This window comes from Hemitrygon akajei, chromosome 30 (genome assembly GCF_048418815.1).
Source record: "Hemitrygon akajei chromosome 30, sHemAka1.3, whole genome shotgun sequence".
In the NCBI taxonomy this organism is placed as follows: Eukaryota; Metazoa; Chordata; class Chondrichthyes; order Myliobatiformes; family Dasyatidae; genus Hemitrygon; species Hemitrygon akajei.
In genome coordinates, this window is record NC_133153.1 from 23,907,287 (window position 1) to 23,932,578 (window position 25,292).

At 36.8% G+C, this 25,292-nt stretch overlaps 1 protein-coding gene across 2 annotated transcripts in view; it reads left to right on the plus strand.

Annotated features, from left to right (window-relative positions):
* atosa (atos homolog A) overlaps window positions 1-20,992 on the plus strand; it is an 85,187-nt gene extending 64,195 nt beyond the window's left edge. For both annotated transcript variants that reach the window (XM_073033128.1, XM_073033129.1), the window contains exons 6-12: window positions 6,495-6,623; window positions 8,041-8,120; window positions 9,234-9,339; window positions 10,553-10,711; window positions 10,952-11,020; window positions 13,762-13,961; window positions 20,345-20,992. In XM_073033128.1, coding sequence (XP_072889229.1) covers window positions 6,495-6,623; window positions 8,041-8,120; window positions 9,234-9,339; window positions 10,553-10,711; window positions 10,952-11,020; window positions 13,762-13,961; window positions 20,345-20,498 — 897 coding nt within the window. In that variant the 3' untranslated portion in view covers window positions 20,499-20,992. The remainder of the gene's footprint in view (window positions 1-6,494; window positions 6,624-8,040; window positions 8,121-9,233; window positions 9,340-10,552; window positions 10,712-10,951; window positions 11,021-13,761; window positions 13,962-20,344) is intronic.
* Window positions 20,993-25,292: the final 4,300 nt, after the last annotated feature.

Consider the following 25,292-nt stretch of genomic DNA (forward strand, 5'->3'; position numbering starts at 1 on the left):
AAATAAAAGCTGTTTAATTTGACCTGCATTAAAGTAGCAGCTTGTTAACATCACACACTTAGAGCTTTATAATCCTGATGCAGTTTCCACCTGCAACTTAGACAATTCCTTTCTTCCCACAGATGCTGGTTTACCTGCTAATTTCTCCAACAGATTGTTGTTTTAGCTTTTATAAAAGTTTCATTGTAGTTGACATACAAGTCTGCATACAGCTTTAAGTACAGGTGGTATCATCCTGAGCTCAAATAAAGCTAATGGAAGTCTGTTTTTCTGAATTTAAGAGGAGAGTTCAATCCTATTGTTTAGCTTCTTATGATCAATCCAATATTAGATGATTCAGGTTATTCGGTAAATGACCAAATTTGCCGGTAATACAAAGCTAGGTGGAGAAGCGGGTAGTGTTGAGGAAACAGAGAACCTGCCAAGAGACTTAGATAGTTTAGGGGAATGGGCAAAGAAGTGGCAAATGAAATATGATGTTGAAAAGTGTACAGTCATGCACTTTGGTGGAAGAAGTAAACGAGCAGACTATTATTTAGATGAGAGAATTCAAAATGCAGAGATGCAAAGGGACTTGGGAGTCCTTGTGCAAGATACCCTAAAGTTTAACCTGCAGGTTGAGTTGGTTGTTCAGAAGGCGAATGCAATGTTGGCATTCAATTCTAGATGTACAGAATATAAGAGCAGGGATGTGATGTTGAGGCTCTATAAGGCACCCATGAGACCACACTTGGAGTATTGTGTGCAGTTTTGGACTTCTTATTTTAAAAGGAATATACTGACATTGGAGAGGGTTCAGAGAAGATTCATGAGAATGATTCCAGGAATGAAAAGGTTACTCTATGAGGAACACCAGGCAGCTCTTGGGCTGTATTCCCTGGAGTTCAGGAGAATGAGGGGGTATCTCAAAGAAACATTCCGAATGATAAAAGGCTTGAACAGATTAGATATGGCGAAGTTATTTACCATGGTAGGGGATTCTAGGACAAGAGGGCATGACTTCAAGATTGAAGGACGTCCTTTTAGAACTCAAATGCGGGGAAATTACTTTAGTCAGAAGGTAGTAAATCTATGGAATTTGTTGCCACGAGCAGCTGTGGAGGCCAAGTCATTCAATGTATTTAAGGCTAAGATAGATAGGTTCTAGATTAGCCAAGGCATCAAAAGGTATGGGATGAAAGCAGGGGAGTGGGGGTGACTGGAAGAATTGGATCAGGCCCATGATTGAATGGCGGAGCAGACTCTATGGGCTGAATGGCCTACTGCTGCTCCTATATCTTATGGTCTTATTATTCAAGAATAATGGGTTCCATGAGAACTAAACTCATAGCCTTGGAAATCATGCTGGGATCATGATGCACAGGTAACTGTTGGCCATGGTGTGGATGAAGGAAGCATAACAACAGTTATGCTTCCATTCATTCATGGTTCCATTCATTTTCATGGTTGTAGCATCCTGCCACCTCATTGGTTGAGCATATAAGTTGAAAAAGGGAAATGTGCATTGCCAATCTGACCTGGAATGCATTGAAGTATGACACTGTACAAGAGGGACAGTTTCCAATAGTTTTTCATGTTTGATAGACAAGGTGGTCAGTTAAAAAGAGTGTTTAATATTAGACCTGAAGGTTTTCCAGATATTTACAAAATAAAAGGTTGATTTCTTAAAGGGAGTTGTACAAGTCAAGTTCTGAGATTATGGATCAGGTGTTGAATATGTCTTTAACTGTGTATCATATCTTCTCATTTGCTTAATACAACTCACCGTTATCATTCTGCTCCCAACAATGTCTACTAGTTAGGTCCACCTTCATATATTGCTCTGTACACATAATCAGGAGTGCTGCAAAATACACCTATCTCAGCTTGCATATGTTGCCGGCCACATTGTCATGACGATCACATCAATCAAATTGATTGCATGACACTGCCATACATCCTTCATTGTGCAGGACACAATGGTTGAGAACTGTGAAGACAACAGAAGGTAAATGGATGAATCAGCATGTACTGATCTTCCATGGAAGATTATTGAGTTTCTCATTGCTATGGCCATTGAAATTGATAGCATCCGTATGCTCTGTCCTCATTCTAGTATTCCGTGTTTCTCCAGCTTGGGTATATTCTGATTTTCAATCTGTAACTAGTATAAGCTTGTACCACAGTCTTAACTTTGTCGATTTTTCATTTTAACTACCCTGGTAGGTGGCTTAACAACAAGAGGGTAAAGACTTTTACACTAGCCCCAATTTGGATACTAGCACTGCTCACACCGTTCTCACTGTTACCATCAGGAAGGAGGTACAGAAGACTGAAGGTACACACTCAGAGATTCAGGAACAGCTTCTTCCTCTCTGCCATCCGATTTCTAAATGGTCATTGAACCCTTAAACACCACCTGACTTTTTAAATATATAGTATTTCTGTTTTTTGCACACTTTTTAAATCTATTCAATATACATATACTGTATAAAGTATACTGAATGAGATTTACTATTTTTTTTCTTCTTTATTATGCACTGCATTGAACTGCTGCTACTAAGTTAACAAATTTCACATCTCATGCCAGTGATAATAAACCTGATTCTGACTCTGATTCAACGTTCTGAGGATAGCAGAGTGACAGAATCTTAATTTGACGAAACACAGGATGCAAGTGGTCTGAATAATAAAGTAATAATACAGCATGGAAAGAGGCCCTTTGGCACAATTCGTCCATGCTGATAATGGTGCCCACCAAGCTTGTCCCTTTTGCCAACATTTGGCTCATGTCCCTCTAAACCCTTCTTAATCAATGTACTTAAATGTCTTCAAAATGTTGTTATTGTACCTCAAGCACTTCCTCTGACAGTTCATTCCATATACTACCAAGTTCTGCCTGAAGAAGTTGCTTCTCAGGTCCCTGCAGCAGAGTTCATGTGTAATCTTGCCATCTAATTTGTTGGAGGGAAAAACTTCACACAGACTATGCTGCAGGTGCTTCAGATGAAGACTTTGGTCTAGGCTGTGGAAGATTGCTGCTGATTTTTTTTTATGTATTGGATCATTTGGTTGCCATTATAGCACAAATACATGTGGTACAGCAGACTGTTACAGAGTAAAGGCTTCATGATAATTTCAGCATACTCTCCATTGGATCAGTGATTCACTACCAGTGGTTGTACACCAGTTGGATATTAAGGGAAGTGCTGTGGAGAGAGAAAATTGTAACATTTCAGGTTGGTGACATTTTGTCAGATGAAAGGTCATTAATCTATATTAATATTTGTATTTCTCTCTCTGCAGATGCTAAAGTACTTATGGCATTTTCTGTTTTACCAGCTGTACTTTGTTTTTACATATTGAAGGAGTTTAATGAATTTTGGTTCTATGTGATCAGCAGTGGAATGCAATGCTCAAAAGCAATGTAGATTGGGCCATAGAGAAACCTGCACACTTAGCAAAGAACATCGCTCTAGCTTCCTGCCAGTCAGAAGCAGAGAGAATTAAATGAAGTCACTTCCCATTGAATGATCTCCCTTACACATGATGCCAGGTAAATTGAGTGTTCCATGTTTCCCATCTTTGGCCTGGAAGAAGCCAGGGACAAATTACAATCATCTCCAGAACTGTCACTGTGATTGTGATCATTGTCCTGCTTTCAGCAGGCAGTAATGGATGTAGGAAGTGACAACCTCAAGTGAGGACACCTAAAAGGCTTCAATATTACTCTTCTGAAAGTCAGGCAGGAGGTCACCCTTCTCCTCTCCTACTTACTCATGCAGCTCAGAAGCAGCTGGCAAAAATGTCAGTAAATGGTTCCTTGGTGTTTGACATGTAACTGTGGAGGTTTAAAATTTGGAATAAGTATGGAAAGCACATAACATCTAGAACCGAACACCCTTACAAGCATGCATGTACGCCACAAACCACCACTTTGGAGGTGCAGGGAGACAGTAGCTACTAAGAAATAGGTGCTACTGGTATAGTTATTCATTTTTCTATCATGTTAACTTTCTCCAATTATTATTATCGTGATCTGCTGAAAGGTTTTATGTATTGCACCTTTCCTTAGGAAGGTTGCAGGGCCTTGGTGTATGTTGCTCAGGTGTTCAGCTTTTCACTTAAGAGATACTAAATTGCAGTCCTTGCACACAAGCACATTTTTTGTTATTCTTTTTTTCGGACGAGAGTGCTTCTGGTAAGACTCATCATATTGTTATCCCTAACTACTGTAGAAAAGTTGGTTTTGAGCCGCCGCCTTCCAAACAAAGCTGCTGGGCTTTAAGTAAAAAGTGAGTCCCTTATTGACAACAAGCATGCCCAATTACCACGTTGAAGGATATGATCTACAGAACAGAAGGTGGTTGGAGAAACTGGAGGAGTCTCAGCAACTTGTTGATAAGCATGATGTACAGGTTCTTCAATAGTGCCATGCCACTTTTAGCAAACACACCCAAGGAACAACCACTGAGAGCAAGGAATGGAGGACAGTTAAACAAGGGCAAAGAGGGACTGCCAGATGTAACACTTAGTGGATGACTCTTCAGTCATGACTTTGTCCTCAACATGAGTGTCCTTTGACTCTATCCCACAACAATCCATCCTAGCCAGACAAAATGTCAGTAGGGAAATGAAAAATATTAATCTGGATGTTAAGAGAAACTTATTATAAATTCAAAATTTCATCTCTCACTTCCTAGAAGAGGAGGACATGTGTAGGAACTTAAAAGATAGGATAATTGTGACCATCTCCAAGGAAGGAGAGAAATCCAGCTGGGGTAACTACAAAGGGTTGTCCTTGCTGTCTGCCACAGAAAGAGAAGTCATCCCTCAGGGGCCCCTTCAGTGTCCTCCACGCTACTCCCCAAATAGCAGTTTGAATTTTATGCTATCTGTGTGGAAACATAAGGGACATGGTTCTGTCTGTGTCAACTTTTAAGAAAAATGTAGGGAGTAGAAGTAGCCTGCATACATTGTCTTCCTTTTTGAAGAGCTTTTACCTTTTTTAGCTGAGAGAGTCTATGACACATTCTTGTAAAATTTGGCAGCTTTCAGAAATTTAGGGGCTGAATTCCAATCACCACAGAGTCGTTTAAGAAACATTTAAGAGTGTAGACCTTACAAAACATCCAGATTAAGGTCTCACACCAATCTGCTGCTGCAGAATCATTCTTCCTGACAATAAATGTCCATGAGAAGTTTATAACTGATTTCTAGTTTGAAAGGCAGTTGGAAATGGAGAATAAATACTGACATTGCTAGTGATGTTTCATGAATGAATAGGGGAAAAACAGTAAAGAGTGATTTAACATTTCCCAACTGCAGATAGTGAGAGTGAGGATATGCTGGGCAGTTGAAAGGGAAGCTGATAGCATTGAACCATAGCTGGGGTGCAGAGAGGAAGAGATAGAGAGACAACATTGGAGTAATTGAGAAGAGGGGCGGTTGATCAAAAGAGTCTAGTCAGTGGGAAATTGTAGCTTATGTTGAAATAATTTTTTTCCCAGTTGGTAATTAGACTCAAAGCAATGCAAACCTTTTGGATCCATCTGTCTGTTACTTTTATTAGTTTTGCTTTTCAAGTGGTCTGAAAAACTTGCCCAGTTGGGTGATTAAATCTGACCAATCTACCATCTCTGATCCAATCTATCATCAGCTTTACTATCTTGCCTCCTTTAAAACCAGAAGTGTGCACTCTTGGTTAAGTCTTAGGATTTTATATTCACCCCAGCTCACACCCCCAAACAATTTTGCACTTAGACTGAAGGACACCAAATGTTCCAGCATAAACACTGTAATATTAGAAATAGTAATTCTTCTGCACTCTTGTCACATTTGAACTGTTTTTCTACTGATTTGTTGTGCTTGTTCAAGATCACCTCATCTGTCTTTTCCAACCAACAGAGATGAGTCATCGTTAGGGGCATAGATTCAAATAATGTTTGATTGCATATATTATCTATAGTACTGTGTAAAAGTCTTAGGCACATGTAAAAAAATCTGTAAAGTGAAGATGCTTTCAAAAATAATGAAATGAAAAGTTTAGCTATCAAAAAAATTACTATAAAGAGCAGTAAACAGGTTAAAAGAAACTCGATCAAATCAGTATTTGGTGTGAATACCTTTTGCCTTTAAAACTGCTTCAATTATCTTAGGTACACCATCTTGCAGTTTTATAAGAAAATTGGCTGGTAGGTTCGCCAAGCATCTTGGAGAACTTGCCACAGTTCTGCAAACTTTGGCTGTCTCACTTGCTTCTGTCTCTGTAGGTAATCCTATAGAGTCTCCATGATATTGAAATCTGGGCTCTGTGGAGGCCGAACCATCTGAAACTATATAAAAAAACTAGAGCACCTAAGACTTTTGCACAGTTTTGTAGGTGTAGTACCCCCCAACATAAAAGCAATAAAAAACACTCACTGGAAATATCAGAAGTTTTTAAATTGAGATTAACCTATCAAACTATATGACAAAATTTGAGTTCAAGTTCATAATAAAGATTTTCCTTGCAGAAGAATTTTTCAAAATCTCCACTGAGACCTTCTGGGAATTTCTGGAAGAAGCAAAATCGTCGTTCATTAGATGGAATCTCAACAAAAGTTTTTCATCCATGTACTGGATTACCTTTACATTCAAGTCCTGTAAGTTAAAGACTGATGACAATTTTTAATATTTTAATGCAAAAATATAGCTTACAGCTTTTGAACGTTTATAAAAGCTTTACAAATTTGAAATACTGTTATCATTTTGACAGTTTTAAAATTGGGTATTTTACATCTTGACTCCCCCATGAAACAATAACTAATACAGGTGTTTTCAGTCCTAGCTACATACAAATCTGTGCACATTTTTTCTTATTGCTTTGTTTTAGAAAGGAGATTTTAAAATGTTAATGTTAAAATGTTAAAATCTCATGTTTCAAAGTGATGCACTTACATGGTATAGGACTGTTTCATTAAAATTACACATGCAAGATTTGAATTATTAAATTGCATTGTCTTTAATTAAATTTATGATCAATTTCAATTAAATTAAAACTGATCATATATGCACCCTATAGAAATAGCACATTTATTCTTTCAGATAGTTAAACAACTTGTTTCACATATTAACATAGATTTCCAAATTTGTTCCTGTTGCCAATGCTAACAAGGTCTGATATTTGAGTTATACAGTTGTTTATTTATCAAAGTCTAGAAATAACTCACACTTGACGTCCTCTTTCTGTTTGGCAAACAAACATGACATAATCTTGGTTGAAAATATTATAGATTATCAAACCTGCTTTTTAAAATGATAATGGAGTTCAGTAAGGGAGATCCGGAGAAGCTGTGTTGTTTTCTGGTGAGGAAAATCCAGAACACAGTCAGAATCTTAGAATTAGAGTTAGATGATTTAGGATGAAATCAGGAAGCAATCCAGAAAGCACTCAGCCTGGACCTCCCAAGAGACTGTAATGCTGCGTCAATTGAAATCTTCAAGTACAGAATTCATAGATTCATATCTGAAAAGGCTAAGAGCAAATGTATAGATCAAAAGCCGGTGAATGCAATTGGGGTACAGGTAAACCATGATCTAATTGAATGATAGAACAGGCTTGTGGAGTTGAATAACCTACATCTACATTCCTATATATGTACTATTTAATGCACTGAAATTTCTTTTTCTCTACATAGGATTCAAACAGAACTATGTATTGATATACTGTTCCTGCTGTTCCATGCTGAAGGGCTTTGTTTTTGGGACACTTTTGATAGCATCAGAATTTTGCGTTCACGTACTGTAATAAAACATAAAAAAAATAAAAAGCATGAATAGATCATTTGGTTGTCATGGAGCTCTGTCATTCAATGACATAATGGCATTTTTTTCACTTCACCCCTCTTTTCCTGCACTAAATCCATATTTCTTGATTTCCTTTCAATCTTGAAGTCTTGTATTTCCTAAGGATTATTGTTGAGCATTGTTTATTACAATCGTAGGAATGGTTTAGTGTCAAAGAGTCTGTAAATCGGCATAACTTAATTGTTAATAGAATTTATCTTGTTGTACATCAAGGTTCCACCAAGAAAAATACAATCGGGATACTTTGACCTGGACACTTCATTGCAAAGACTAAAAGGGGTACCTTGCAAAAGGTATTTCTGTGTCTTTTTCTACAGTTAAAAGAAAGTGGCATACAGTCTTTTGATACAGATGCTTGCCAAATTTAGTCGGCAATTTACTCATCAACTCTAATGAATTGCATTTCAGAATTTTTAGGTTGGCTATGTTCTACTTTTAAATAATATCATTGTTTTAACTGAGAACATTTTGCTCTATTGACTTCTTTTCTTAAATTCTTTAAGCAAGCTACAACTAACAATTTCTGGTCAAGAGACTTTGAAATGAAGCTGTAGGTGAAATGGTGATATTAGGATGACCTACCCATAGAGTTGTCTGCCAGAGAACTTGTTTTTATAATATTTATGATAAATAATATCTCTATTTGAATTTGAATTGGATGTCTTGATGCCACTTTCCTCATTGGGATATATTTTAATCTCTTAGTGTCCAAATAAATATTTCATATTTCTGTCCTGTAATATTACTGGATAAATAATATATTTTAACATCTGCAACCTACAACACTATTTAGTAAAAAGTCCACGTCAGACTTTTCCCTGATCTACATCCGCACCCTATTTTGTGGTTGCCAAAGTCAGTTTTAAGAATATAACTTGGTTTTCTATAATGTTGATATTATTCAGTACATTTGCTCTTAAGTATCTTTAATGGAGTTGAGCACCATCTGCTGGCGAGTCATTGGTGTTTGTTATGAGGCATTTGATTTTGACCTGGTACTTGTGCACGGAAAAAAGATGCTCATTAAAGCCAAGTAAATCAGTATTAATTACCAGCATAAGTATCCCCAGTGAAGAATTGAAATACAGAAGTGGAAAAGACTGCAAGATGGAGGAGGGAATGGGGGCAGAACTTGACAGAGTCGGTACACTGTTGCACTGATTGTTGAAAACAATTTACTGTGAAGGGAATCCTATATTGAAACACACGATTTAGAAATATTAGTAACCATTTGTTTGAACTAATTAAGGATTAATATTCTTTCTTTAATTTCTAACAAAATATTCTGTTTGTACAGCTTTTACTATTGAACTTAATAAGCAGTGTTTGATTCCTTGTGTTATTGACTCCACTCGACACAAGGCAAAGTTTCTTAGTTTTATGACGTGTTCTCATTTTATTTATAGCCAGAGGAAGTATTTAAGACCAGAGAATGATGCTGACCAAGGGAAACAGCAGCTGAGTGTTAGTGCTCCACCTGCAACTAGTCTAAGCCTTCTTGGAAACTTTGAGGTACAGATTAGTAATGCATATGTATCATTCAGAAAGAAATAATTTAAACAAGTGATTCAGTATTTATATCATTTAAGAGGTTTTTTACTAGAAGGACCATTCTTGGGTTTTGAGTTTCCTTTGTTTGACCTTTAAAGACTTTTTGGATTTATTCACTTCTACTGTTGTATTACCAGTTCACAAATTTACTGATGGCAAGCTTACAGATGGTGTACCTGTTTTAAAAGTAAAAGCAGCAGTGTCATAACAGCTACTGATGAGTTTTTGACTAGTATGTTTTTACTGGATAACATATGAGTTTAGGGAAGAAGATTCAGAGAATAGTACAGAACCCTTTTAGAACATAAATTATGCAGTCAAGAATAACATGGATCTATAAATACATGTCAGAAAACAGCGCTGGCAATTTTGAGAACCTCAATACTATTTAAATATTCTCAGTATCTCAAAAGGAATTAAAGTGTTTCAAAGATTAGATTGTGATTCAAGAAAATAATGTAGTAGAAAATAGTACTGAAAAAAATCTACAGTGTAGTTGGAGAACATTCAGCCTGTCATGCTTGTGTCACCATTCAACAAGGACTTTAAATTGGTTCCATTTCTCCTACCCTTCCATTCTTTAATGTTTCTTGTCCAAATAGGTTCTGCCACCACCAATGTTGCAGGCAGAGTGACCACACATGAATACATTGTTCCAACTCCAGCCTTTTACTTTTGAAGGAGGTCCTAAACTCGTACCAGATCTTTATTTACCAAAGAATGGAAATACTTTCTCTCTATTTTCCTTTCTGTAATTTTGCAGCAGCTTCATCAGATCCTTCCTTTCCCCTCCACATTTCCCATGGAGAAAGCTTAATGTAACAAAACCATGATTTCTTTTGTCTGTTCACATGTGCAAAGTTTGTCAGTCTCTTCTGCACACTATACGTGATCTTAATAACCATCGAAAATTAGACATTCAGGTCTGTTTCCCTCCCACAGTAATGAGAAATGCTACTTGGTAGAATACTGGTGGGGTTGATTAAGCAGATTTGTTATAACAGTATTTCATTAAATACAGGGATATTGAAATGTATGGAACACTAATGCAAGATTCTGATCGGATATTTGGTGGTTAATTAGTCAGAAGCATTACAAAATGTACAGAGAGAATAAAATATTGTAATTCAGTCTACCTTGCACTTGTAACATTGATGTATCTTAATGTTCTTAGGAATCTATTTTGAATTTCCGCTTGGAACCTTTAGGAGCAGTCGATGGTTTCACAGCTGAGGTGGGAGCAAGTGGAACATTCTGTCCCAGTCACATGACTCTTCCAGTTGAAGTGTCCTTCTACAGTGTTTCAGATGATAATGCACCATCACCCTACATGGTATGTGTTACCACACATTCCTGTAGTTAAGGACTTGTGATCAAGGTCATGGTGTAGCAGTAATTGATTAGGACCCTATCTCACTGACTGCTAAATCACTCACTTATTCATTTGTTGAATTTTGTTTCTTTATGGGTATGTTGAAGCTATTTCTTTTCAAATTAGTCAATTGATTTTTTTAAGAACTAGAATATCTCATTTGAAATAATCTGTTCTGAATTGAGGATTATATGTTTATAGGGTGTGATTAGTTTGGAATCCTTGGGAAAACGAGGCTATCGAGTGCCTCCATCAGGAACAATACAAGTGGTAAGTTTAGTTAGAACTTGTACCTGATTCATTGATGGCTATTTATACCTATCGTCTATGAGGCTGTGATAATGTGAAGAAACACCTTAAAAAAAAAACTGGTGACACATTGTGTCTTGGTTAATTGCCAGAACTAATTGTATCTAATGAATTTACTAGAATTTTCAACTAGGAACTGGTCAATAAAGTACTGTTTATTTCAGATACTCTGAATCGAATGTTTCTCCCCCACGTGTTTCAACTGGGTACTATCATCAAAAATAGACTCGCAATATGTTCCATATCTATCATAACACAGGTGTCTAAATGCGGTGATTCATATCTCAAGTGAATCAAACTTCAAAGTTCAAAATAAGGATCATCAAAGTACATTTGTGTCACCATATACAACCCTGAGATTCATTTTCTTGCGGGCATACTCAATATATCCATGATAGTATAATAACTATATCAATGAAAGGCTGCATCAACTGGACATTCGACCAGTGTGCAAAAGACAAACTTCACAAGTACAAAAATAAATAAATATTAATAAATAAATAAGCAATAAATATTGAAAACATGAGATGAAGCGTCACTTTAAAAGTGAGTCCATAGTTAGATAGTATTAGTATATTGCATAATTAATGGAAATTAATCTGTATCCAGTTTGGTCCAGTTCTGTTTAAGTATTTTAAAGGTGCTCTTTGAGTGAAACTAAGTTGATGATTGTGACTAGAGAACTCCAGGCTCTCTTCCAAAAAACTCTGTGGGACTAGCAACCTTCTTAAAGCTCACAGGGCCTCAGAAAGAAATACCATCCTATTACAAACAGAACTTCCTTAGTACTAGACTTGAATTTGACATCTTTCTGGATCAGTACTGTGAATCCAGCCTAATTATAAGAAATAGGAGCAGGAAGGGGCATATGGCCCCTTGAGCCTGCTTCATCATTCAGTAGATCGTTGCTGATATGATCATTGGTCACAAGTCCACTTCCTTGCCTGATCCCCATACCCCTTGATTCCCCTATAGTCCAAAATTTTATCCATCTCAGCTTTGGATGAACTTATTGATTTGACATCTACAGCTCTCTGGAGAAGAGAATTCTACATTCACAGTCCCATGCGAGAAAAAATTCTCCTTATTTTTTATTAGATTAGATCACTCTCTGAGAACTGTATTCCAATCAATCATTTAATTTGTTGCATTAATTTTATTTTTCAGTAGCCATGTTGTTGTTGTGAAATGGAACTGCTGAGGATGCTGACCCCATCCATTTTAGGAACTGAATAGGAATAGAAAGTCACTGCTCCATTTAAAGCTCATTCAAAACACGTATCCGCATAGATAATCTGTATAAATGATGAAAGCTTATCAGTGGTAGTGAATAATTTGGCTCAAGAGCCTAAAATTGAGAATTACCTTAAGAAAAACAATTACTACTTTATGAATTGTTATCAGAGTAATGCTACCATGTTATTATAATCCATTTTTTGCTTTGAGAATGGGAATAGGCTGAGATTTAGTCGTAGAGGTTATGTGTGTCATTGCAGTCCTTGTCATTGATACTGTAAATTGGTTAGCTTTTAAGATTATTCCACTGTAGTTCTGATTTTTGACTACTACTTACATGACTAGTACTTCCTAATAGGGGTGCAGATTTAGCGAATTGAAATGCATGTCATTGTAATCATTCTCTGTATTCAATAATGCTTACAGAATGTGTTTATAGATGCTGCAACTTACTCTCTGATCATATTTTGAGCAACTATTCAAAGATAACATCAGTCCATATTTTTTATCCTTCTGCATTAGAATAACACAAAGGAAGAAAAGGATAAATAAATGCATTGCTTAACTCTTCTTAGGTGTAGATGGCCTACTCCAATTTTCTTGTGCTTGTGTGATATTTTAAAAGCACTGAATACTCAGGTTTGATATAGTCTTTCATTGCATTTCTAAAGATGCCTAGGTAGCTTAGCCTTATGCATTGCGAATCTATGTTCACATTCTTAAATACTGATTTTACATTATGTTGAGTTTTTCAGAACTTTCTGGCCAATATTAATCTCAGAACATTGCTATGTAGTAAGGTCATCTTTACAAGGCTCTTTCTGAGAACTTGCCATGCCAAATTGGTTACTGCATTTGCTATTTTTCACTTTATTTACATCTTGAAAGGAATACAAAAGGTGCAGTATAAATAGACCCCCCCCCCCCCCATTTCGTGTGTTGACAGAGAGGCATGCAGTAATGGGATAAAAGAATGATTTTTATTTTCAACACTTCACTGAGTTATAGGTTTTCACCACATTGACGTGTGGCCAATGCAGGAAGCCCTCATTGCATCTTTAGCAGAAAAAGAATTGGGCCAGTTATTACTGTATTGCTTTTATGTTTTGTTTTCGGGCTTTAAGCGGCTTTGGCAAACTGGCAGATATTTCTCATGGATAGGCATACCCTACCCATAGTTGGCAGTGATGATAGACTAGGAGAAAACAGAAATCATGTCTCTTTAAAAAGTTTGAAAATGTTACAATGCCATGCTATTATTGGTCATTAACATTAATATGAATAGATTTTTTTGAAGCGTAGATTGGTATTGAAACCATTATGTCATGGTTCCCTAAAGGAATATTTACATTTTGTACATATTAAATTTGCTTATCAGATTTGCTCATGGCCTGTGGAGCCATTTATGTAGCACTTTTTTCTATATTATAATAATTTATAATGTACAAATGTAAATTACATTTCAGACCTTATTCAATCCTAACAAGACAGTGGTGAAGATGTTTGTAGTGATTTATGACTTGAGAGAAATGCCAGCCAATCACCAGACATTCCTACGACAGAGGACATTTTCTGTTCCTGTGAAACGTGAAACTGTTGGGCATGCAAATAAAGAAAACATAATCCAGACAGAAGAAAGGATACTTCGCTACCTCGTGCATTTGAGGTAAGCAGAAAGATGAGAGTAAATTCACAGTATATTGCAATTGTCATTAGTAGGAGTAGTAAGTAATTGTAGTCATCTATATCTTTTAACACAAAGTTACATGGTTTAACTTGTAATGACCAAAGTATTCAAATATTCTGTATATAAATCTAATTTTTCAAGGAAAATTCTAAAAACAATTGTTTTAATTTCATCATAGCATTGATCACTGGACTCTATTAGAAAAGAATGTGACGTTTTTGTCTTTAGCTTGGAATCGGCTTCAAACAGGATAACATCACAGGAAATAGCTTTGTTTGTTTTCAGAATAGACCTAGAACAGTAACCTTACAACAAACTCTATGAGAAGTTGAACACTAAAACAGCTCAGAAGAAATCCACCAGTAGTTGAATCGATATTTAGAGATAGAGTCTAGCACACTGTCTCAAAGTTCCTGGAAATTTCAGCCTGTTTTGGGAACAGAAATAGCCCATTGAATCCATTACTCATTAAGGTAATGACTGATCTGTGATCTTATACCATACACTGCTTATCATGACACATATTTGCTCATAAAGCCCAAGCTTAAAATGAGCAAAATGTTTGTATTTTTACACTTTTATTCTTTGTGACATTTAATAGTTGGTGGAGTTGTGGAGAATACATATTATGATGGTAATATGACTACATGGAGTAGAATTATTTTACTTTTTGGCCTCATTTCTTCAACCAGCATAAGAATAGGTAAAACACAGATCTGTTGTAGGCCAATTCCTCCTAATGATGTTGCATTCCTGAAATACTGCATTTACATAGAATGTCTGTTTTCTCCATTGGTAAATATTATCATTTAAATTCTTAAGTTATGACCATTATACTGAACTGAGACCTTGAGTCACTGATCATACACAGCAGATTTTAAATTTCATTTCAATCTTGAAGGAAACGGTGACAAAACAATTTAATTGTACAATTAAATTGTACAGTGTTTGTTTTTTTTTCGGATGTGCATTGAATTTATCTGGTGGTAAGATATCCTAGTTTCTGTCATTAGTAGTATCCTGTTTTAGAATTAATTATTTTATGATTGAGTCCTGAGACAAAATTTTTGTTTGCTATGTCAAGCAAATTTGTTTCAAAATGGGATTTTATCTTTCCTTGCTGCAATGAGGACCACAGCTCTGATGATGCAGATTACTTACTTATGTGCTGTGAATCTCTTAGTTCCTAACAAACCAGTTATGGCAGAAACAAAAATGAGTTGGAAATTACCTAATGTTCATTCCTGCTCTCTTCAACGCAGCCTATTTGATAATTCACATTGCTTATTGTACTGAAGCATTGAATAATACAGAGATGTAAATTGATTAAACAAATGGATAAAACAAAGGTAAATAGATTCTTGTATGTAGTCATTCAATTTAGCACTAAAAGGACAAGTATTTTCTAATTTAACTATTCATATACCTGTCCTAAAAGCTAGAAACAGTGGATATATAGTAAGACTTGGGTTTGCAGACTTTATTTGAATATAATTGATAGATGAAGAAAATTATCAAAAAGGTGAGTTTGTCATGGTATGAATCCCTAGAATACTGTAAACCTGGCGAGAGAATACAGCTAGTTTAGTAACTGGAATCAAAAGGTTAAATTATAAAGACAATATACACAGTTTTCTTCCTTAGAATTGAGTTAATGGGTGGTTTAATTGAAGTTTTCAACATAATGAGGTGAACCACAATAGGGTATACTGTTACGTACCCCGTAACTGGGTCACTTACCAGCAAAGATAGAGAGGTCCGTTGAAGTCTGATGGTACTATTTTTAAAAGTCTTTATTTATAAAGGGGCACAAAAATAAGATTAATACAAACATTCAGATAATATATGTCGTCAATACTCAGAGCGCGGGTATAATCATAATCATCAATAAGAAAGAACTCTATTGTTTGTCTAGGGGATACTGTATTGTCCGTTGAACCAATAAAAGTCAATTGTCAGTAAAGATGCAGCTTTCTTGGGTTGTAGAGAGAGACAGTCTTAAACTTGCCCGTGTCTTTTATGAGGTCGATCCGTTGAGTCGGGGGAGTTGGTTCCCCGTTGTTAGTTCAAAAATTGTTTCCGTGGTACCAGCCACCGGTCCCCAGGCAAGGGAACCGAACGCACGTGGCTTCCTTCAAATGGCTTCCCGCTACTACGGGATCGCTAGCGTTTCTGCTGGTGCATCTGAGGGGGCTGTTCCTACAGCCCCTCTTTTATCCTGACTTGCAGGGTTGAAGATGTCAATCAGGTTGGGGGATGATGCAATCTCTCCCCGTCACCCAGCCCACTTTGCCCGAGGGCTGTCACGTAGCATAGCATCGCAATCCACAAACGTGTCTCCAAGAGACAATGGCCAATGTCTTGTGACTTTACATCGCCGGGGAACGAGGCAATTTTCACGTCTCTCCCTCATTTCCTGGGTTCACTGACCCAACCCAAGAGTGCTCTTGCAATTCTCACAAAGGAGGGGGCTGCGGGCATAACAATACATAATCATTTCCACTGGTAATGGCCTGTAGTTCTGGCAGCATAGAATGAAAATTAGAGCCTGACTTTGCAGGGGTGAATTTGAAGAACATTTCGGCATGCAAAGAGTGGTAATGGTTGGAGTTCCTCTTTGCAGACAGCGTTTGTTAATTTTAATGAATTTCTCTCAATTAAAGGAATTAAGGAAGATGGGGCAAATTATGTTATTTATAGTTATGTTGCAAAACATCTGTGATTTGATTGAACAAAAGAATGGACTTGAGATGAAATGGTTGCTGTTTATTAAATGCTACTTGCTTAACCATGGGGTTCAGCTATTCTTCCTAAGTAAAAAGATTTCCTTTATATATTTAAGCTGGAAGCATTCTGAGACTGACTTCAAATAAAAAGAGATTTATATAATTCTTGAGGCTTAGTACAAGCCCCTAAGGGAAACATTTTACTCCTATTGCTAAAGATTCAAGTTTACAAAACTGAGTTTAAAATCCAGCATTTCCAAGCAAACTGCTGGTAATGGTTTTATTTGAACTATCATGGAAGAGTTACGCATTCATTTAAACTTGACAACTTACAAGAACCAGAGAAAATTGCAGGGCCCGAAGAAGAAATGGGTTCACAGGGCTGTTGATAACAGTTTTTACGTGCGTTTTTCAAGCATCCCTCACAACTTCAACACTTCTCAGTGTTTTACTGCCAATTGCTTTTTTAATATTACTGTTGAAATTCAGAAATACATACACACAGGAAAGTCTCAGAAACACCAATGACATTAGGACAGCTGATCGATATTATTCATGTCAACATTGGGCAGGAGATTGCCAAGTTAATAAGTATTGGAAACTTTAAATGTATATAAAAATAGAAATTTGTAACTTTTATACATTCTAATGGGGTCTTGATATTATCAGCCAAGAAATGTTGAAGATAAAGCCTATATAAGATAATAAATTATCGATTTAAAAGCGAATGTTGGAAGAAAGGGCTTTAACAATTGGATAAGTAGAAATGAGAAGAAAAAATGAACAATATGCACCCATGTGCTTTATATTACAACTATCAGTTTAAAGTGATAGCTGTTAAAAGCAAAATGGATCTTCTAATTTGCAGAGATTTATTGATTCGTAGTTAATGATCTGAAAGAAAATATTAAGATATTTGTTGTGCTTTCATTGATCTTTTTAGTGAAGAAAGGGATATTCACGAGGAGATGATTATGAATTAATTGACAGCAAGTTGAATGCTATTGTAATTGGTGAGGACATTTTTAGAAAGGTATACAGTCGGCCCTCCTTATCCGCAGATTCTGTATGCACAGATTCAACCAACCGCAGATCGGGAAAACCCGGAAGTTCTCTCGCCAGCACTCGTTGCTTGAGCATGTTCAGACTATTTTTTCTTGTCATTATTCCCTAAACAATACAGTATAACAACTATTTACATAGCATTTACATTGTATTAGGTATTGTAAGTAATCTAGAAATGACAAAAGTACAGGCAGTCCCCGGGTTATGAATGAGTTCCATTCCCGAGTCCGTCTTTAAGTCGGATTTGAAGTCGGAACAGGTACATCCGGTATTATTTAGCGTCAGTCAAACATTTTTCTTAGTATATAGTACATATTTTACCTTTCTATGCATATAAAACACTTAAGAAACATACGTATTTCAATAATTTAACCACTGCGTTGCTAAGTAATAATTGTAGCTTTCATCGGGGCAGGGCCTTTCACATGCTCCATTAAAATTGTTCCGATCATTGACCGACTGTAGCCTAATACTTTTCCAATGACCGATGGCGTTTCACCTCTTTCCGATCGCTTTATTGCTTCCACCTTATTTTCAATTACGATCGTGATTATTTTCGTGAACAGAAACACTGCGGATTCAGAGCTTCACCGTCAGGTCCTAATGTCCACTGCACAGACATATGTTAAATAAAGTCCAGGGTTCCGCTGGGTCCTAAAGACCAGCACACTGATACATGTTAAATAAGGGACTTGAGCATCCGCGAATTTTGGTATCCGCGGGGGGGTCCCAGAACCAATCCCCTGCGGATAAGGAGGGCCGACTGTATTTGGCTAAAGGAGCATGTAGCTTCAGGATGCTAAAGGAAATGAGAAAAGAAACTACCATGTCCTTAGGGTTATAATTTAAACGTCTCTAAGTGACCGAAAACCTGAGAGTGACTAGGATGGTACCCAATTTTGATCTGAGTAATTGCAGGCCTTTATGACGTTGGTCTTTATATTCCCACAAATCAAGCATAATCAACAGGAGTCGTCAAAAGTAGCATGGATTCCAGAAATGAGTGGTTATGTATGATGATCTTTGTAGACTTGATTATTGAGGGGATTTTCAAGTCCATACAGGATCCTTTTAGAGATAATTAAAAGGTAAAGGAGAATAAGTAGAAAAATGTGTTAAATTTGGTAAAAAGAGCGAAGACAGTGGGAGTTGTTGGAATGGTTTGATGGATAAACACAGCAAAATGAGATTGAAACCTTTGTTTTTGTTACAAGGTCTAAAATCCAAGAAATAATTTGCTATTCCTCTTTGTTGTTTTTACAAAATTCTGTATATTGGGTTACCGTAGATTCCGGATTTTAAGCCGCCTCTTTTTTCCCACATTTTGAACAGCTTTGAACTTTGCGGCCTTTAATACGGAGCGGCTAATACATGATTTTTTTCATGCCGCCTCGTAAACATTTTGCCTCATAACAGTAGACCAATAAAATTGATGAGTAGTTCACAGAGGTCCAATGAAATTGTACGATAAATCAAGCGCACTTTCACAATTAAATTATTGTAAATCAGTCATTTGTACTCACCCTCATCAACATGGAAAACACTCGAAGAAAAGCATTGTGCTGCCTTTATGGCAGTTATTTAGTTTATAATATTTTCGCTTAGTAATTCATTTTCTAGTTAAAGTTAGAAGAGTTTTAACTATATTTGTTTTCTGTACTACATCGCGGGATGCTATGACGTCACACCCGGTTTCGCCGCGTCTTGTGGGAAAAATGCCGTTTGCGATAAACGGAAAGGAGGGGGGGAGCACATTACGCGAGCGGCTTTGGATCTGAGCGAACGCTGCTTTTAAATGCCGTTTGCGATAAACGGAAAGGAGGGGGGGAGCACATTACGCGAGCGGCTTTGGATCTGAGCGAACGCTGCTTTTAAGTTAAAGGCGATCAATAACTTTTCCTGGTAGGCTGCAGTATATATATTTTTTACCAGTCGTTAGGAGATATTGGAATGTTGTTCAGTAAAGAAGTATACGCAACGTATATTTAAAAGTAGCCGCGTTACGGGCACGGTTCGAAAAAAAGCATTTGCAATATGTATTTGTTTTTGTTACCATATGGATTTAATTAAAAGTTAAAAAATCCTCACGTGTAATATCTTTCTGTGTAAATATCTCATATTACAATGTGGGACACCTGCGGCCGAAAATCCGGTGCGGCCTAAAATCCGGTGCGGCCTTTACAAGTAAAAAATTGATTTTATTTCTAAAATTAGAGCCAGCGGCTTTTAATCAGGTGCGCTCTGTAGTCCGGAATCTACGGTAGTTACAATATAAATTCAGTGTCCACTAAGTTATATTGTCTTTCAAAAATACATTTAACTTAAGGCTAACCTCAGCTAGATTTGTAAAAGTAACTTCAATATTCAAATTTATTCTTTAATGAATCAATTCTTCAATAAATTCTTTTTGACTTGTGGACCACAACTCTGCTTTTGGGTAGCATACAAGAAGTTGTTAAAAATATAATGTGTATCTGTGTTTAAAAATAGGTGATGGATGAATCATGTTTATTTTGCTTGTAATAATTTGAGGTCTGATGAACGCATAATCAGATTGTTTTTATGTTGTAGGTTCCAGAGTTCAAAATCTGGGAAGATCTACCTCCACAGAGATGTCAGACTCCTTTTTTCGCGGAAGTCAATGGAAGTTGACAGTGGTGCTGCATATGAATTAAAATCTTATACAGAGTTTCCAACAAATCCTCATTTTTCAGCACGATGTTAGCAACTTTTTTCATTGGTTAGGATATATTTTTCTTTTTTTTCCGGAGAATGGCACATGTTCAGCTAATTAATGGAAATAAAGTATGCACAGTACATAATTGTGATAAATTATTGGTACTAGTCTTTTAGAACCCCAGCACCTATTAGACCGTGGACCCAGTCTTGTGTAAGTGTTTTGAATAAAATCCCTTGTACTTTAAGCAAGCAGTAGACTGGAATGAAAACCATGTTGTCCTGATATTATCTGTACTGTTACAATGGAAGTCACAAACCACTTTATTGGATGTGTTGCAATAGTAAAAACAAGTAGTTTAGTGTTAAAACATTTTATTTTATTTGTATTTTATTTAATATTTAAATTAATGTTTCACTTATTGGGCAGATAATATTTTGTCCTGTTTAGTGTTATGTAGCATAAAGTTCTCCATGTAAAATCATACTCTGTATTTTTTTGACATGGTTAATACTCAAATATACAAAATCTATGTAAATCAGTGTCTGTCTGTCCATGACTCTGTGTGTGTGTGTGTCTGTGTGTGTGCGCGTGCGTGCATGCATGCATTGAAACACTGGAGTAATAATGTGTCTTCGGTAACTTATGTTAGGTGCACATGTAGTTGATGGCTGCATATTTTGCTCAGCTTCCAGAATTTAGTTCCATTGATAGATTTCTACTCCAAGTGTTTTTATTAACATGTATAAGAGTCCATTTTTCATAACTGTATCAGGATTGTATTTTCCTTAAACAGTTTTTTAAAAAATTGCTCTGGCCCTCCAGTCCCCTCAAGGCATGATTCCTTGCTGCTGTTTAATTTGAGGAACATGGACAAGCCTCTAATATCTTGCCCAAGTCATCCTCCAAGGCTGTGAGGTATCAAGACATTTGATTACACAGGACCAAATAGCTGACCACATTTTCTGACTACTTGTTCTGTAACAGATTCAGAAACAGTAAGAAGTACTTTACCAATCCCCTCTAAAACACGTCATAGTGGGAAGGAATCAGTAACTTGAGAAGTTTAGGTAGAGAGCTTCAAGAGAAGTTTTATATGGGAGCTAGGTATGGGTTAGGATGCAGATGGGAAATTGACACGGAGTAGAAGCAATCTGAAAGTAATGCTGGGACAAAGAGGGAATGGAATTAATCAGAATAACATGTAGAAAGTCAAATCTGGAGGGTAATAAAAAACAAAATGTTGAAACCACTCAATAGATCAGACAGCACCTGTGGAAAGAGAAACAGTTAAATATTTTGGAGAATGCTGTTGCTTTGAAAGGTTTTTACTGTTTCACTTCCACAGTTGCTGGCTAGCATTCTAAGTGTTTACAGCTCATCCCATTCTTTGTACAGATTTTCAGCATCTGTGTTTTTTATATATTTGAACTCTGGAGCAAGCTTGACAAAAATGATGAACTTTGTTAAATGATCCCTGATGTTTGACTGGATAAATGCCTTTAATGCAGTCACAGCTATACTTTGGTGTTTGCTTCAAGCAGGTTGAAAGCACCATTGAAATTTGTGTAATAATGAATAAGACAATCTGATCTGGTTCAGTCTGTTATTTTTTGGGGGGGAAAAGATGAGTAGTGAGTCACCCGTGAGGTTTTTTGAAGCAGTAATGCCAGCAATTTGAAAGATGAAAGAGCAGCATTGAATGCAAAGAAACCATTGAGGACCTTTCAACTAAAGAAATGCGGTGCATTGGAAGGAATTTGGAATGAGGTTGAGGGGAGGAATTAGGCTGTACAGTATAGAATATGTGAAAAGTTGAGACCTGCATTTACATGAACTTCAGTCATCACAGAGCACTTTACAAACATTCAAGTATTTTTAAGCTGTAGTCATGGTTCTCATATAGGGAAAGTAGCAGCCAATTTGGACACAATAAACCAGCAAAGAGCTATGTAGAAACTGAACTGCAGCCTGACAAGTGCATTAAGTAGTCATTGAATACCATGTCAATGACCATTTTGGTTGTGGCATCAAGAAATCTAATGTCTTCAATCTTATTGAACAAGCAATACATTTCTGGACCACCTTATGCTTTGAAATAGTACTGTATTCACGTGCTGGTCTTTTTGCAGGGGGGGAGGGGGTGCTTAGAACGCCAATTTTTCAGCTTGGGGTGAATTCTAATGGTAGGAATGTATCAAAAATGTGGAGCAGTGACCACCTTTATGACAGAACTTTTCTCAACCATGTTATTATAAGAGTGATGTAACTTAGAAAACTGGAAGCTTGCGAAATGAAAATGCCCACTATAATTGATAAGACATCTAAACTTTGATTTTTTCCCCCTACTTAATCAATTGCTGGATTACAGCAAAATATAATGGAAAATATGCAATTAAATATTTAGAGAGAGTGCAGTGGTACTCCTCGGGAGTCTTTATCATAGCATTTCTTATGATAAATGACACACTACATGAATTTGGAAGTATAGCTCACAATTTCTGAATTTGCAGAATGTTATCAGCTTGATGGAGAGGGCAAATGTGCAGCACATGGCATTTAATCAAAATAAAGTTGCCTATGGTGTTATATTTTATTTGGAACAATGCGGGGAAAGCAATACAAACTAAGTGGCACAACTCCAAATGGAGAATAGGGAAATCTGGGAGTACATTTGTATAGATCAATGAAAATGAAAGGACAGCATGAGATCTAGGGCTCCAGTAAATTGAGATACAGAGCAAATGACTGACGGAAGTTACAAGGAGCCTTTATGAAACATAAGTTTGGATGCAATATTGATTATTGAACCTGGTTTCTGGGGACCAACTGTAAGGAAATATGTGGCTTTAGTGAGTGCAGAATAGATTTGCTGGAATAATACCAAAGATACAGGGCTTTTCTTACTTGAATAGACAGGAGAAGCTTGTTCTTTCTCAAAACAGAGAAGTTTGGAAGGGGATCCCAATCGAAGTATTTAAAATCATGAAAGATGTACAGAAAACAGAGAGAAATTAGTCCGTTGATGAAAATGTCAAGAAACAAATGGCTAAAGTAACATCACAAAAATGTTTTTTGTCAATGAGCTGTCAGTGGATATTGATTCAACTGTGGCATTCCAAAGGAAACAGAATGAGTACGACAAAGCTCTTGGGTAGTAGGACCAGCTGGATTGTTCTTGCAAAAAGACAGCACAGGCTTGAAGAGCAAAATGCCCTTCTTCCATGTAATCCCCTTCTGTGATTCTCTGAAAACGTTGTTAGTGTTATAACTCATTTATATTTTCTGTTTGTATCATGGGGATATGAAATACACTATATGTAATAAAGTAGCCACTGATGGTGTTTTTATGGTCTTCTGCTGTAACCCATCCATTTCAAGGTTCGACATGATGTGTGTTCAGAGATGCTCTTCTGCACAACACTGTTGTAACACGTAACTTGAATTATTATCGCCACTTGTCAGCTTGAACCAGTCTGGCCATTCTCCTTTGACCTCTCATTAACAAGGCTCTTTCAGAGCTTCGCTCACTGGATGTTTTTTTTTTGTTTTTGCACTATTCTCTGTTAACTCTAGAAAATGTGTGTGAAAATCACAGGGAATCAGCAGTTTCTGAGATACTCAAGCCATCCCATCTGGCACCAACATTTATTCCACAGTCAAAGTCACTTCAGTCACATTTCTTCTCTATTCTGATGTTTGGTCCGAACAACAACTTTACAGCTTGACTGTGTCTCCATTCTTTTATGCATTGAGTTGCTGCCACATGATTGGCTGATTAGATATTCATACTAATGAGCCGATATACAGATGCACCTAATAAAGTGGCCACTGAGTGTATATCCCAGACTCTTAAAGAAGCAAGCAAGGAAATCAAAGGGGCATTGACTACAGTTTTCTATTCCTTCCTGGAGTGGTGCCAGAGGATTGGAGGAATGATTGTTTTAAAACATTGCTTAAGAAGGGAAGGGAAAACCAAGTACAGTAACTGCAGGCCAGACAGTCTAACTTGGTGAACAAATTGTTGTATTCCATTTTAAGGCTCAGTGTAAATTTTCATTGAGAATGAAACAGATTAATCAAAGACATCCTGCGTGGATGTATTAGGCAAAGTCATGTCTGACTAAGGTGATATTTTTTAACGTAATGAGGACAGTGGTGAAATTGATGGCTTTTAGGTCAGGCTTGTGGATGGTGCAAAGATAGGTGGAGGAAGAAGTAGAGTTGAGGAAATGGGGAGTCTGCAGAAAAACTTGGAAAGGTTGGGAAAATAGACAAAGAAGTGGCAGATGGAATACAGGGTAGGGAAATGTATGGTCATGTACTTTGGCAGAAGGAATGAAGACATAGACTATTTATAAATAGGGAGAGAATTCAGAAATCAGAGGTGCAGAAGGACTTGGGAGTCAGAGTGAAAAATTTCCAGAAGGTTAACTTACAGGTTAAGTTGGTAGTAAAGAAGGCAAATGCAAAGTTAGCATTCTTTTTGAGAAGACTGGAATTTAAAGGCAAGGTGTAATGCTGAGCCTTTATAAGGTATTAGTCAGACCACATATGTAGTATAGTAAGCAGTCTAGAATTGCTTACCATATCTAAAATATACTAGAATTGCAGAGGGTCCATATCAAGTTTATGAGAATGGTCCTAGGATGAATGTGTTAATTTATGAGGATCATTTCACTGTCAGCCTCAATATCAGTAAGATCAAGGAACTGATTGTGGATTTCAGGAAGTGGAAGTCGAAGGATCACACTAGTCCTTATTGAAGGATCAGAAGTAGAAAGGGTGAGCAAGTTTCAAGTTCCTGGCCGTCAACATTTCTGAGGATCAATCCTGGGCCCA